Raw genomic sequence first — 16,239 nt, 5'->3', positions numbered from 1 at the left:
TGTTGAATGGCATATTATTTAGAGTTTGCACCTCTAGTCTTTTAAACCACATTCTTGCTACTATAGGAGGTGGATGATTTGTCCCATTGTCAATTCCAAGTTCCAACTCTCTTTTTTTCTTCATTTTCCAGGTTTTCATCCATTCAACAGGTATAGAACCCGCTGTTTTTTGCAGCTTTTGAGTGGATTACCTCCACAGAGCGAAGCTTTCCCTGTTCTAGAAAGCAGAATAAATCTATTTTTCTTTTCATACAATCTGAGCCTATAAGGTAGCTCTCTAACTTCATTCAGTCAGACCTGCAAAGGGCATGGAGAAGAGCTAGGCTGCTGAGTAAAGCCAAGACAAAGAAGCGTAACTCATGTAGAGCGGTAGATGATCCACATCAGATGCCAGTGCCAGTTTTACAAATAAACACCTGGTCTATGTTAGTCAGTCCAGTCAAACCTAATCTGAAAATACGAAAGGCCTTTGAGGGCAAAGAGGAGTTAAAGAGTGTAGTATAGAGGAATAAGGAGGACTTTACTGTCACTCTATATCTGAGATGCACATTGTCTTTGCAGTCGCAAAATTCATCCTCTCATAACATTAATTTTGGATCTCGCAGTAATATCCCTACCTCTGCTGCCAAATAAAGCACGATGCAATTAACAGAGGGAGACGCACACACGTGAGTTCAAGAGAGGACTAACAGTTCATAATCTAAAGGATGACTCAGATATTTGAGATATTCAAAGGGTAAAAGTCAAGAGCTTTTGATTACTTGCCCTTGCAAGCACTCGTTTTCAGCTGCTCCTGAAATTTAATTCAGGATCTCAACTCGCAGTTTGGGCTTTTTTTTTGTGTGCTCTGCAAGACAATCTGTTTAAACAGAGGAGGCCACAAGTCATATGACTGAGGATGATGCATTCGGGTTCCTTCCATTGCAAAAGGGAGGCAAGGAGAGCACAAGTCACTTTTATGATGTTGTAATGTTTGGTTGGGTTTTGGCAGTAATTGAGTCAAACGATTTAACATAAAGATAACGTAGCATTGGTTTGAATGGATGGACTGGAAATTGCACGATGGTGTCCGTGATAGATCACTCATGTGTACAAACTCTTCACTTCCTCCTTCATTTCTTCTCTCCTGGTGTGTAGAGCTCGCGAACGGCCCGGTCAGAAGAGGACAGAGACACTCTGTGGGATGCCTGGGGCTCGTGGAGTGAATGTTCCCGGAGCTGTGGAGGAGGCGCCTCATACTCCCTCAGACGATGCCTCAGTTCAAAGTAAGGCCGCCAATCAGCCACTTCTCTCCCTAAAGCCGGATACGAACTCTGTGTGATGATGTAGGAGGCAACACTACAGGTTCTGCTCATGTTTTTCCAAAGTGCAATATAAGGTACAACATATTTCCTGCTAATGCCTACATCGCATATTTGAGGTAGGGGTGCTGCATGGAAATTATAACCAAGATGATGCATTTACTGTGAGGAATTCTTAGTGATTCTCCTTTAATGGTAACATTTGGTAACATTTCTCATTGTTTTTTCCAAAAAATGCTATTATTAGAACCAGAGACATACAGCATGCATTGGCATTTACGAGTGCAGTACTCAAAGAATGATGCTATATCTTAGACTTATGAGATGCTTACATCACAGGACAGGAGGATATACAGTCAAATGAAAATGTCTAATTTCAAGTAGAACCATTTCATAGAACCTCGTTGACCTTCAGATAAATGGAAACATCACATGGACAATTTATAAGTGTGTTCAAACACTATCCTGGGTAATCTCCTCTTTTAAAGAGCAAAGTCCTGACTGGTGTTGGACTGGTTTCCATTAAAGTGCCATATCACGGCTTTAAGATTCAAGAGTGGGTAGTACTAGGAGGGGGGTCGGGCTCTTTTTCTGTTGCTCATGGTCGTTCTGCCAAATAAATCCAGACAGCGTCCCTAATCGTGTGAGTAAATCTCACCAATCGCTCCATTCCCATGGGCTGGAATAGAAGTGCTCAGAATACATGTGAATGTTAAATATCCCTGAGGGGTCAACTCAGATCACTTGCCCATCCACCTCCGAAAACCGTCTAGACGGCCACATGAGCCTGAATCATGAACTCATCAGTAACAATAGGATTCAGATTTTTGGTAAAGTCTCTTAACAAATGTAAACATAACAATTGATTGTCCCTTAACAAAGTACATGTCACTTTATTCGGTGATGGACTTTGGGCTCTGCAAGCAGTGGACCCACATTGGCTGGATTCCCACTGCTCATCATCTTGGCTTAAGTCTCGGGACGAACTGGAACTTGCACTTTGGACCTCTCGGTCCTTTCATCCTGTTGCCAAAGTCACCCGGTTGGTTAGGCTTCAAGCTAAACCTGTGGGCTTCAAGATTAAAGCTCGAAGCCAAGTGTACTGGGCAAAGTGGTCAATTACAGATGGATTTGAGGAGCAAGAGAGAGAAAAAAGGAGAAAGACGGAATGAGAGGGTATGTTTTCCATAGCAATGTTGTCACATTTATAGACTGGGAAATAACTGCAGGGTGACTTCACTGCATTCCTCTATTTTACAGTTCCCCGAATGTATTGCTCTCCCACTAAAGGTAGCCAGTAAGCTTTGCTGCCAAAGTCACCTCTGCTTCACTATATGGGGCTTTGTGGTGGAGGGGGGGGGGGCTCCAGGACTGATACGAGCAGCCAGTGAGGTCATAAAACATTACAACTGTCCAAAGACACACTGACAAAACAGGGCCGATCATACCTAAGGTCGGAGTCAAGATGTACTCTGAATAACCATGAATCTGTCTGAAGCCAGGCTAAAACGCAGTAGGGCTGTCAAACCCTGAAAGTCAACGTGCCAGACCCCCCATGTGCTGCACTGTAAACATTGAGGTCAATGGCTTTTTGAGGAGTTCATTTAATGATATCAGCAGCAGGCATTTCTCTCTGCTTGCCCAGAGTTTTGTGGTCAGGCACACCTCAGAATGCTACTGACTGTAAAAGCAATTGACACGTTAAGAGGTGTTTGGGGTTTGAGCTCCATATGGGTTGTAGGCAGTGTTTGTGTGTGTAGACATGCATGCTCATGTAAATCCAGGCGGGTATGTTTACAAACGTGTACGTCCTATGGCGGTAGCAGAAATGCCGGGGGGGTTCTCTGGGAAACTGCAGGACTCTCCGTCCCGCCTCATCCCACCTCAGCCGGCAGTTGCGTGGGAATGAGGGAGCAGGAGCCTGGAGCCGGGTGGCAGATCAAACGCCGTCATTAAAAAGCGCAGTACAAGGCCCCTTGTGTGTGTGTGTGTGTGTGTGTGTGTGTGTGTGTGTGTGTGTGTGTGTGTGTGTGTGTGTGTGTGTGTGTGTGACTTTTTGGAAAGACAGGCTGGAAACGGGCCTGCAACACCCTCCAAACCTCTCCAACTCCCTGACCTTTAAACACACGCACTCGCTCACACACACGAGTAGGGTCCTGCTGCTAATGGAGAAACGCTTTTAGACAAGTTAGACAATCTCCCAAAAGGGCACATGGAGAGTACAGACTAAACACAGATCGCCCGGCCCTCATTAGTCCCTTCACTTGATCACAATCTCCATTATTAACAACAGCATTTGAAGCATGTGTGGACATATGGATTGGGTGTCGTGGCAAGAGAAAGCGCTGCTCAATTTTTTTATGAGGCTTGTGGTTGGCAGAAACGCAGTGAGTTTTTTTGTTTTTTTCTTATTTATTTTCATAAAAAAAGGCCGGCCTTGACTTTATTTTGACTTTGTTAAAATAATTGAAATAGTCATGAACCCCATTGATTACCTTCCAGCATCAGCGAGTAAAGATAAGCAGTCCCACACAGGGACAAGGAACGGAAAGTTAAGTGGAGTTGCCAATAACTGCTCACCGCTGATAAGGATGTTTTTACTCTTAATTGGACCACTGATTTGCTGAAATTACAGGCTGTTGCATTAAATGACTGTGGCATTTGTGCAGAATTGCCAAAGCCATGCCACAGTTGTGTTTAAAGTTGTGGCAGTTAAAAGTGAATTTTCTCCAAGGCAATGACTAATTAAGTTGCTCTCATTAACTTGGGCCTGGCACCTTGATTACACCTCCTACTTCAAAGAATGGGGGACCACCCTCTCTAAAAACACAAAGCTTCTCTCCCAGTGACACTGAGCCCATGCTGAATCATCAACAACAACAATCATTGCTTGTAGAGTCCAAACATCGAAATGTAGAAATTCAGAGGTGGACGTGTCGGCTCCAATTCTCATTCCATCTAATTACCTCTCGAAATATGTCGGCTTTAGTAAGTCAGTTCATCCTCAAGATATGTCATCTGAGATCTGTGCATTTCAGTATGACATTTTTTCCCAATTCATCTTGAGTATGTAGAGATATTTTACTGGATAAATGAAAACGTTGATGTGCTGGTGGTGCTAGATGAAAATTCTGAGAATAATTAGAGCCCGTAGGATTCATCCTCTGGAAACCATGGTCATATGATCCAAGTGTCATTCAAATCTGGGCCAATAGTCGCCGAGACATCTCACTGTGGACTAAAGAGTTGGACTGACTGACTGACTAGTCGACAAGGGAAAGAAGTAGCACCCTTTTCTGCTGTTCTTTCGCAACTTCATGTTGCCTTTCTTCGATGGCCTGACTGCTCTCAATTTCCTAAGTTGAGCAGAGCTCACAGTCGGAGCATATTTCAGCCATTACCGTCTCCACATTTTCATGTGCCCACTTGCTTTACGTGTATCAATATTAGAACAAACATTATGGAGCACTGGTTGCAATTACTTTCAATCTAACAAGAAGAGTTGATGACATATATTTGGACATTATGAGCCAAGCAAATTTGACTGCATATCCAATATTTTAAGAAGTTTCATGCTTACAACATATTTGAGTTATTTTCTTTGTCCGAGGATGTCATTGGCCTGCTCGATGGTAGTTGTAACTGATGAGCAAGCTTTCCTGTAGTTGCGTCTTTGGTGCTTATTTGGCAGTAGAGAGCAGGGTCACAGTCTGTGAGTTATGTGTTGTGTGCTCTCGTTGTTTTTCCCTAACCTACAATGACGCCATAATGAATGTGCGGCCCCAGCCCTACTTCTGCTTAGCCTCCACTTTGTAGCTTCCAAAGTCAAGAGGAAATGAAAAGGGAAATTAATTTAATTCACGTTGGCTCTTTTTTTAACGTTAAGTCTATATATTGTTCGTCCCACTGATTCCGATCTGTTGGTACCTGTCTCTCAACTCTTGGTCTTTGAAAGCCCTGTGACCTGTTTGGCTTGGCAGAAGGCACGGTCTGGGTACGTCACAGGGTCTAATGTGCTTGCCATGCCACGCACTTCACATCCACTCTCTCGGCTCTCTGGAATAATATTGTAAAAATCCTCAAGCCCGCGTTCATCTGTGAGTCCAAACTCTGCGATGTTGCCTCCAATCATGATTCCAGATTAACTAAGGGCCGATGACACTGGAATTCCTCTTAAGTTCCCAAACCCAAAAGACTATCCTATGACTAGCTCCTTCTGGGTGGGGTCTTGAATAATTGGTCTATCATAGTCACCATCAATAGTTTATCATCACTCGGCATCAAAGCACAAAGGAATCCTACTTTTCAATAAGTGGTCCGTTCTATAATTTGAGCAAAGACACTGCAGACTGTCATGCTCAGAGTCTTGATTCAAACTGCTCCAATCTGTTCAGCAGACGCAGCTCGGAGGGCCCGACCAAGTCTGCTTTACTACTGTATGTGCAGTGCTGCTGCTTTATGAAGCAATGGTTTGTTTAACGACGGATCACGAAGACAAATGAGAATTATAGTTATTATTATTCACAATTTATTATTTTTCCCATTTATCTTTTTCCCCCTCCATTTCATGAGGTTTGAATTTTCCGGTTTTCTCCAGATGTTTTGGTTCCTCAGGGCTCAACTCTAACTTTTAAAAGTGGTTGCAAGGCTGACAACCAGGCATTAGACTTTGTTTGGCAATTTTAGTCACCTTATATTTTGAGTAATTATAGTGAAGTTGAATGCCACCGTAACGAATTGTGACACAAAAGAACAATAGCTTTATTACAGCAACCTAATTCTTTGTCATTTTATTTTAACCCCTATTCAGTTAACGTGCCCATCCTCAATTCCTTATCAACAAAATGCCAGAAGTGCAGCTGTTGTCATGTTCTTCACAGAGCCCTCAAAAATGAATCCAGCAAGTCACTGGTTGCTCATTCATCTCGTCTCTCTCTTTCTAATTTTGGTTTTCTGGACCTTTGCGCCGCTTGCTTGTCCATCATCTCTACTTTCGGAGATGACCTCCGATCTGCCTCAATGCTGCTTAGACCGCTGCATCAATCCCTTCTCACACACAGCTGATGAGACGAGGGGAAATGTTTAGCTGTTTGCTATTTTATACCCTTACCGTTCCTCATTCCCTTTACAGGTATGCTGGTTTGAAATCAATCAAAAAGTGTGATTTGAAGATTGATGTAAATGCAGGAGATGGCAAACACTTTTTACCTCATCATGCTCATCCCCCACTTCTGAAACCAAACATACGCCCTTGTGTTTATGCATAGTCCCATTGTGTGAATTAAATGTTTGAATCTTTCCATCGTAGTGATTCCAAGCGCTGCTCTGCAATTCAAAAAATGATGAGAGTCAACGGTTGGAAAAGATTGTTGGTGTGCATTGTGGTTCATTTTATCATCCACCTCACCCACATGTTCATTTTTAATTCTTCTGCAGGACTTGTGAAGGGCAGAATATCAAATATCGCACATGCAGTAATGTGGTAAGTTCGGCAAGCTCATCTTTATGTAATGGATGTCAGTGGAGCTTTCAATTGTTTTTTTATTTAAATTAAACTGAGCAAGTTGTGATTGAAAATTATGTGTGGTGGAACTGTGCAAATATGACTAATGTGTATGGTAAGAGGTGGAATGTAGAAATTTAGGATTCTGTTGCTGGAGAGTAAGTGAGAAGTTGTGGAGGGTGTGGCCACTACTTCAGCTGTAATTTAACATGGGGATCACAATGTTGAGTTTCAGCAACCGCAGTATCAACAAACCTTCCACCATACAATTTTACAATCGGGATATGCCTCGCGTTAATTGTTGAGAAATATAGCTAAATATTTTTCTGACCCTCAGGATTGCCCTCCAGATGCAGGCGATTTCCGTGCCCAGCAGTGTTCCGCTCACGCAGACGTGCGATACCAGGGTCAGTACCACGAGTGGCTGCCCGTGTACAACGACCCGGACAATCCCTGCGCTCTCAAGTGCAAAGCCAAGAGCCTGGGCCTCGTGGTGGAGCTGGCGCCCAAAGTGCTGGACGGGACACGCTGTTACACCGAGTCCTTGGACATGTGTATCAGCGGAGTCTGCCAGGTAGGAGAACTAATTATTTAAATTGGTCACAAGAAGCCAAATATACACTTGTTTGATTCAAAATATTGAATCTTAAAAATAGAGTAACATACTCCTTTAGCTTCGTGTTTCAGTGTTTGGACATTAACACAATTTTTTGGACAGGCTTCTCAGAAACCAATAAATGTTATTTCGATCAGTTGTTATTAATGAAATATGTAATATGTATCCTCCAGATTGTAGTCTCATACCAGTGTGTTGAGAACCACCACATGCTTAGATTATATTGAAGGCCGTCTTGGAGAACTCAAGGACAAATATGCTCTGCATATGAAGTATCCACTCAGCTGGATAGATTAAAAGCTTTCAATGAAACATACAAATATCTGATTTTTACCGATACTATCCTTTAGATAATTATATATCCAGTTTAATATATAATGGTGGCGAATCAAAAAAATAAAACACATATTTTGCCCAAAACTGTAAGTGCCAGTGAAGGAATTGGTGACTCAATCTTCGATGGGAGAAGATCATATAAAGTCTAGACCATTGACGCCCGTAAAAGAAAATGTCTTTCTAAATTAGAATATCTTTTTGTTTATTAATATACATTCTTATCAACACAACAACATATTTACTGGCTCACATGTTACATGCATTACAGTGTAGTCAGATTCAAGAGCCAAAAAGTAAACAATCCATGAAAACCTACACACAGAAGACTGAATTACAATTCTAACGTCATGCCATCTGCTTTACAAATGAAGTCCCAGTGAGAATAATATTTGAGATTGGGCCTTTTGACTGACAGTCCAGGAAATACTTTACAATGCATTTTTTTCCGCGTGAATGAAATTACGTCCCGAGGCGTCGCGTGTCTACAAAGACACACCAGGGTTTGAATACATTCTCGTACCATGCTTGGAATCACACTGCGGGTTTGGAGTCGCAAAAAAAGTCGCAAAAAAGTCCATCAATCAACTACGGATGGTTGCATATAATGCGTGATTTAAACTATGGGGAACATTTTTACGAAAAACTCATGATCAACTCCCAGTAGATGCTTCATACTATCTTAGAAATAGAAACAATATATCTGATATATGGAAGAACCCAAATGGTTGTTTGGATCATTTGATTATAACATTTACATGGTATGAAGGAAGACATTTTCTTAAATAAACCCAATTTTAAAGAGCACCTTTATTGGAGTTTATTTTAAAGCGGAACATTGGAAACAAGTTACAATGCTTGGGGACTATTTTTTTTTATGTTTATGTTTGTCTGTGTATTATAGATTGTAGGATGTGATCATGATTTGGGGAGCACAGCAAAGGAGGACAACTGCGGTGTCTGCAATGGAGATGGCTCATCTTGCAGACTGGTGCGGGGACACTACAAATCCCAACATGCTTCAGGAAAAAGTAAATGTTCTTTAATTTCTAGTTTGTTTAAATTGAATTCAATAATGTTATCATGTCTGAAAAAACTATTCCGTTAAATTCCTATAACGTAATAGTGATGTCATCAGGTTTCAGAGAGACTTTATGGAAGTGCAATGCTAAAAGAGTGCCCTTTAATAGCTAACTATTTTAGATTGTTAGGTAATGTGAGTATTCTGTTCAAATTTAATTGCAAAATGATTTGTAGTAATTTAAATTAGAACTACAGACTGAGGCAAAAACAATGTCAACGTCATATTCAGCATGAAAACAAAAGAAGAATGGGCAGCATGTACGTTCATATCTCACTTTTCTTTGAAGTATCTCATCCAAATCTGTTCGTATTTGTATTGCCAGTTGTAACTTTATTGACTTCATTGCATTCCTATAAGTATTGATCGATACTGTATGCTATTTCTTTCTCTCTATCTGCCTCTCTCAAGCTGAGGACACAGTGGTCGCCGTCCCCTATAAGAGTCGGCATGTGCGTCTCGTCCTGAAAGGCCCGGATCACTTGTGTAAGTCCTGGTAGGTCTAGGGTGCCCTTCCATCCAAAACAGTTGCACATGATATTCATATTTGGCAGTGTTTTTTATTGCCAAATACCTGCACATTAAACACAAGTATTCTGCATGTGCTCTGGGAGCTTTTACTGCAGGTCATGTTATGTTTTAAAGACTTGTCATTCAACAAGAATATTACTTTTTCATTATATGTGTTATAGTTGTTTGACCTTTCTAATGAATATCTCACCCAAAAAACAATCTAAAATATATTACACTCAAGGCTCTCTCATAAATACTGCTTATAAAAGTAGCTCAGAGCAGAATAAACAGAGCTCTGAGAAGGTTTGAGGCTTCCAGCGAATATCACCAATGTCAAAGTACTGGCATCAACCTCCCCGCTGGATCAAATCGATAAGAAAATAGTCCATCTCCCTTTACCTATCCTTTGCTCCACGTTTGGTTTACAGGTTGTTTCCCTAGCCAGGCCAAAAGAGCTTCTTTTTCTGAATGGACACATTTTTTTCATTCAATATTTCCCTCGTTCTTTCTGGCGAAGGGGCGCTCAAATTGTAGCCATCTGTCCGCACATGATGACGGCTGCAGTTTACTGCTTGTTGCTGCGTTTCCCTGGTGTTTTTGTTTCAAAGTCCACGCTGACCCTGTTGGGCCAGGGTTGAAGTAACGTCAAACAGTGGAAAAGCTGGCTGAAGACCTTCCTTATCCCCCTGTAGCGATGCCAAAGAGAATCTGAGGGTCTGACGGGAGGTTTGTGATAAATGAAAGTCATCCTTTGAGTACCTCGACATTTTCAATCGTATCTTCTTTTATTTGTTGTTTCATTTCATTTGACACGGATGAAAAATGTAGACAAGAAATTATGACTTTCATTTATCATAGACACATTTTGAATTTCATGATTCCTATACCTATGTATCTATATTGTGCCTGATGTGTACATTGTGCTCTAGCTATCTACTTTATTTCTTCTTTAGACGTGGAGAGTAAGACTTTACAAGGGGTAAAAGGTGAGCTCATCTTGGATCAATCCGGGCAGTACCACCTGGAGAATACCACCTTGGACTACCAGAAACTTTCGGATAAGGAGGTCCTGAGAATCACCGGCCCACTTGGAGCCGACTTCACAGTCAAAGTAAGAGCAGAAATATATATAGATTTAAGTGACTTAAAGCTGCACCAGTCAATATGTTCCTTCAGTTTCCTTTGTGTAATATAATTTATCACCCAACTCTTCAGTTTCTCTCGGCTTAAATATATGAAACTTGTATTTGATTCATGGTGGAATGTCGGTCCTTGAAGAATAATCATAACACATGTGGTCTACTTACAGTACGTTTTTTTCAAACATAACACAACATAAATTCAGTTCATAAATACAGTTGTGGAGCATAGCTTTTGTGTGTCAGTGTGTGTGTGTGCTTACATTCTCAGACTAGGGCCAGTGAGTGGACATTAAAAGTTATACAGGCCACGGTCAGGGAAACGCCTGTGAAAACTTCCCCCCTCATAAACACACAAGTCAGGATCGGACAATAAATGAGAATTCAGGAGACAGAAATCTGAGAAGCTATAAATGCATAATTTTCTAATCTGTTACGAGGCAAACAGCCAATTCATATCGCAGCGCTGGAAAAGGTTTGGACAAATGGAAAATCCCATTAAAAAGTTGCCAGACAGTCTCTCCACTGTAAACACGTGAATGTGAATGAGTGGCAGCAGAGCTTGACTCATATGTGCTGAAGGTATAATCTGGCTTTGGGCATTTCTTCCATATGGTTGAGGCGTGAGGTTAGAAGGAAAATGTGTGCTGAAATATACACTTTATAAAATGTCCTTAACAAAACACACACATACACACACACACACACACACACTAAACATTTGACCCAAATGGCCTAATTTCTATAGACTGTCTGTGTTCTTTATGTTATTGAAAAAAATTTTTATCCTGCTACAACCTGTGAATATGTAGAAACAGACAAGTTACTTAGGGTCAAATTCCTCGTGTGTGTGTGTGTGTGTGTGTGTGTGTGTGTGTGTGTGTGTGTGTGTGTGTGTGTACAAATGAACATCTCTTGAACCATTCCGGTATCTACTATAATTTCAGCTGCATCAGTCTTTCCCTTGGGTCTCATGTCTTGACCCATTTTTATCCAAAGAATTTTAAAATGATCTGAAAACACCAGTTTGAAAATCTAGTTTTACCCATAGATGGTATTTTGTATTTAATATCTCTATATTAACTCCAACATGGTCTGAGTTGTAGTCAAGTAGTTCATGTTCTTCCCTCCACCCTTTTATGTTAGCAATACATAAACAACACCCTGTCCGGTCTATATGGGCGTTTTTTCTCTTGGGGACTTCTTCACAAAAGTAATCTAAAATCCCAAATTACTACATCGGGAGTAATCGTGATAGTCTGCGAAAAAAAAATTGCTGTGTGCAATGTCATTATATTTTCATGACGCATATGGTAGCTGCATTGGCCACTGGGGGGCGGAAAGACTCCGAAGCAAACACACACCAAACAGGACACTATCTACATATATATATATGTAGATAGTGTACATATATGTTTATGATATTATATGATATGTATATATATATATATATATATATATATATATATATATATATATATATATATATATATATATATATATACAGTATATCAGATAAGTTGGTTGCAGTTCAGAAAGGGCTTTGTTAAACCAGAACTTGCTGGGGTTTAAAATGCAGTTTGACATCATGACGTGGGACTAGCACTCGCCAATTTAGTGCACTTCCCAAAATGTCAAACTATTTAGTTTGACTAATTTTGGTTGCATTCATCATCCTTTAGGCGTATTACGATAAAATGAATAGCAAAACAGTGAAACGAGTTGGTGGTCTCACCATAAACACTGTTTCCGTAGGTGCAGTTTACCAGTGGAGCAGACAGTGTGGTCCAGTACATTTATTACCAGCCCATCATCCACCGCTGGAGAGAGACCGACTTCTTCCCTTGCTCCGTCACGTGTGGTGGAGGTAAGCATGGAGTTGCAGTACTAAGGAAGCTGTGATACTCAAAGGTGCTCTCCTGTGGCAGATGAATGATACCATATTTGATAAATGCTTAAATATTTAGTTAATGTGCCACTAATTCTTTTTTGATAGATCATTCCTGTCACTTCTTTTGGGGCGACTGACTTTTTGTTTTGTCTGCAGGGTACCAGCTAACCTCAGCCGAGTGCTTTGACCTTCGGACTAGCCGGGTGGTTGTGGATCAGTATTGCCATTATTACCCAGAGAACGTCAAACCCAAACCCAAACTCCAGGAGTGCAACATGGAGCCCTGCCTCGCCAGGTTAGAGACAGACCTCTTTAAAAGCAACGAAACGATGTTAACTCCATGTTCATGATAAGGCAACAGCAGCTTGTATAATACTAAACCCTCATCGATTCTGCCTTTTAGTGACGGCTACAAGCAAATTATGCCATACGACCTTTACCAGCCACTGCCTCGGTATGTACTCACAACTGTGAGGTGAAATAGTGACGCAGCAACACAAATACTTACATTTACCAATCTCCACGAGTGACCTCATGACTCGGCTTTTATGATGTCAGATGGGAGAGCAGTCCGTGGACCGCCTGCTCCACCTCCTGCGGCGGGGGCATCCAGAGTCGCTCGGTATCCTGCGTGGAGGAAGACATGCAGGGTGTCATCACTCCCACTGAGGAATGGAAGTGCCTCTACTCCCCCAAGACAGCGATCATGCAGCCCTGTAACACCTTCGACTGCCCCACCTGGCTGGCACAGGAGTGGTCACCCGTAGGTGCACTTTTAAATGTTTTTATTTCAGGTGCTGTAAAGCATCACATAAGTAGACATGTTTAGAAAGTTCAGCTATAAATGTCTAGTCACCAAATGTAAATAGATGTTTCTCTGTGTTCGATAGATAGATAGATCCTAGCGCCTTACAACTTGAAGATTCAAATAAACACACAAGATAAAATATATAAAGAAGCAACAGTGATGAAAGATATCTACAAAATAAATAACCCGTGGAGTAAAAACAAAAAGAAGTATGATTAATTGTCTTGTGGAGAAACAAACATATACTCAGCGGCCAACCAGGCGTGTGATTTTGTCGTCTCTATGCATCAGCTTTTTCAACACCACAGGAACACTTGCAAATGCTTAAGGTAAAACACTACCTTACTGTGTGAGTCTGAGTAGCACCGCTGACCTCAATTTGAGTGTCCTTCACCACCCGTGCCCTTGAACACACCATCCAAAATAAACAAGGCTTTAATTAAAACCCCAAAGTCAACAGCACATATTCTAAAGCTCTGTCTTTGCCAAAAACATCCAGCTTACCGGGGTGGCGCTTCTGGATCATCTAACACTCCTGGTTAGCTTACTTATTTGGAAAGGGTTGCTGTTACATTGACCATAAATATCCCAAAGAACTTCCTTTTGGGGATTTTTCAGCCTCGCCAGTTATACAGGCACAAGCAGAGGCCCAAGGACTCACATTTGTGGCCCTCTGAAAACCCGGTATGCTGTTTACCTAGTACATTCTTCCTTGTGAACCTGACTTTAAATGCTTGTTTTGGCAGTGGATACACACAGTTCACTTCTGAGCAGAGAGCTGCAGGGATTTTGGAAGGTCTCTTTCTTTACTTCACTTGAGTCAAGGGCTTTCTGTCAAACACGAGCAAATAACCGCAGGAGTAAGACGTAACACTCTATCCGTGTGTGAAAGTGATCATCAGTTATTCAGTGATTTATAGACTACGTCTCCTGAACTGTCCTGTCACCTCCAGTGCACGGTGACCTGTGGTCAGGGTCTGCGCTACAGGGTGGTGCTATGCATCGATCACAGAGGGCTCCATGCTGGAGGTTGTAATCCCACCACCAAACCCCACATCAAAGAGGAGTGCCTGGTGACCGTGCCCTGTTATAAGTCCATAGGTGAGTCCAGATTGTTGTTTTTTGTCAAACTTACTTATTCCTGAAGTCAACTTTCCCTCGTGATGTACATTCAACCTTTGATGGGGATTTTTCTCTAGATACGCTCCCAGTTGAGGCAAAACCTGTGTGGCACAAGCAGGCCATTGAGCTGGAGGAGGAGATCAGCGTAACTGAGGAGCCAACGTGAGTTCTATACACCCACATATGCAAGCATGCACACAAAAAAAAGATATCTGTTCGATAACTGTGATGCAATATATCTCTATTGGCTGCTTTCTTCTCCATTAAAAGCAGTAGGACCTGCAATTCAAACGGTATAATATGTAATTCTATGTTAATTTACTGGCCCTCTGGACTAAATACCTGCAATGGAGGGGGGGCAGTTTTGTTTTGTCAGGATGAGGTGAAAGTTAGACGTTTGTTGTTTTGCTCCAGTGAAGGTGTGTATCATCATATCTAATGAATGCCTAGGAGGTCATGTAAGGTAAAAGAGGAAGAAGCTGATGGTGAAAGAAGAAAAACATATTTTTGGAAACCAGTGGACCGTTCATTCACTGACTACCAGCATTACCTCAGCAAGCCTCAGATGTTCCAGATGTTCTTGTCCCACATATGAGTTGAAGGTGGACAATGTTTGGACTCTACCCAGTCTTGCATGACTTGTATTAGCGACCATGTTAGCCAGTTCATAACATCTGTTACTGTGACTTATCTTTGGAGCGAGAGAGTGGGAGGGAGAGCGATAGAGAGCGAGAGATGCCAAAGCATATGACTTTGCTCTGTTGAAAAAAAAAGCACATAAATATCTGTGTATAATATGCAGTCATTCACTAGCCAACAACAATATCTACCTACCATATGGGGCCAGGTTACGGATGTGAGCGGAAAGAGAGGAAAATTCCCGTGTTAGACTTATTGCACCTCCATTGCCAGACCTTATGCCTGACCTGAGCCACCGCTGTGCAACCTCTTGAAAAATTAAACCTATATGTTCCACAGCTTGGCCAAAAGGGCTTTTTTTCACCTTACCACCACCATGAGTAATTTCCAATGAGATATTTCCACTGATGCAAATTTAAGTGATATGATTTCTCATGGGGCTTTGGCAGACATCACAAAAATGTGTTGTTTCCGTCGGTGAATGAAATCCCGACTGTTTTTGTACTTTAACAACTCGTGAAGATAAACATTTCTGTGGGTTCGCTTGTTGACTTTGTTGCTTGTATTCCAAGGCCTAACTGCCGGTGATTCATTTGTTTGTCCAAAACACAACGAGTCCATGAGCAGTCATAAAGAGCTGCCATCATGAGATCTTTATTGAGGCATCTTATAAAACAGCAGGGTGCTCTTGTGTTGTGGTCAGACTGCTTAACCGAGGAAGAATGCTGCACATCGGTGCAGGCTGCCATGTTAATAGACACCCTGAGGAGATACATGCACACTGATTATGTGTGTTGTCGGAAGCTTCTTGAGTAGTTTTAGAGGGATGATTGGACTGCAAGATGATTTTCACAGACTGAGGTTAAGAAACTCTAAGTGCATTCAACCAGGAGTACAAACTCAGAAAAACAAAAGTAAAATGTTCTCAAGAAAGCCAAACGACAAAGTGCTCTAAATCAGTGCCATGTTGCCCTTTAAGCCCTAACCCCTAATCCTATTTATTGTTTGAGTTGTGTTTAGAGGTTGTACATCGGGATTATATATTATTGTAGGCTCAACAGGTTAAGTGCTACTACAGTGCTACTTTCTTTATTCAAGGTATAGTCGGAAAAGATGTGTTTTTAGTTTGCGGTGGAAGATGTAGAGACTTTCTGCTGTCCTGATGTCAATAGGGAACTCATTCCACCATTGAGGAGCCAGGACAGCAAATAAGAAATAGCTTCTTCTTTTTTTTACATTTAACATAATAACAAAAAAACTAACACTTGATAGGACTTAAAGGTTACAATATTT

The 16,239-nt window shown here is 41.5% G+C and overlaps 1 protein-coding gene across 1 annotated transcript in view; it reads left to right on the top strand.

Annotated features, from left to right (window-relative positions):
* LOC306733466 (ADAMTS-like protein 1) overlaps nt 1-16,239 on the top strand; it is a gene marked incomplete at its 5' end in the record, with an annotated part of 81,824 nt that overhangs the window by 54,160 nt on the left and 11,425 nt on the right. The window contains 12 exons of the mRNA XM_079214708.1: nt 1,138-1,265; nt 6,738-6,783; nt 7,142-7,378; nt 8,658-8,784; nt 9,246-9,320; nt 10,301-10,458; nt 12,242-12,353; nt 12,534-12,672; nt 12,781-12,831; nt 12,936-13,140; nt 14,139-14,286; nt 14,385-14,469. Of these exons, the coding sequence (XP_079070834.1) occupies nt 1,138-1,265; nt 6,738-6,783; nt 7,142-7,378; nt 8,658-8,784; nt 9,246-9,320; nt 10,301-10,458; nt 12,242-12,353; nt 12,534-12,672; nt 12,781-12,831; nt 12,936-13,140; nt 14,139-14,286; nt 14,385-14,469 (1,511 nt within the window). The remainder of the gene's footprint in view (nt 1-1,137; nt 1,266-6,737; nt 6,784-7,141; nt 7,379-8,657; nt 8,785-9,245; nt 9,321-10,300; nt 10,459-12,241; nt 12,354-12,533; nt 12,673-12,780; nt 12,832-12,935; nt 13,141-14,138; nt 14,287-14,384; nt 14,470-16,239) is intronic.

This window comes from Taurulus bubalis, assembly GCF_910589615.1.
Source record: "Taurulus bubalis genome assembly, chromosome: 3".
NCBI lineage: Eukaryota > Metazoa > Chordata > Actinopteri > Perciformes > Cottidae > Taurulus > Taurulus bubalis.
This window is presented reverse-complemented; position numbering and strand designations above follow the sequence as displayed.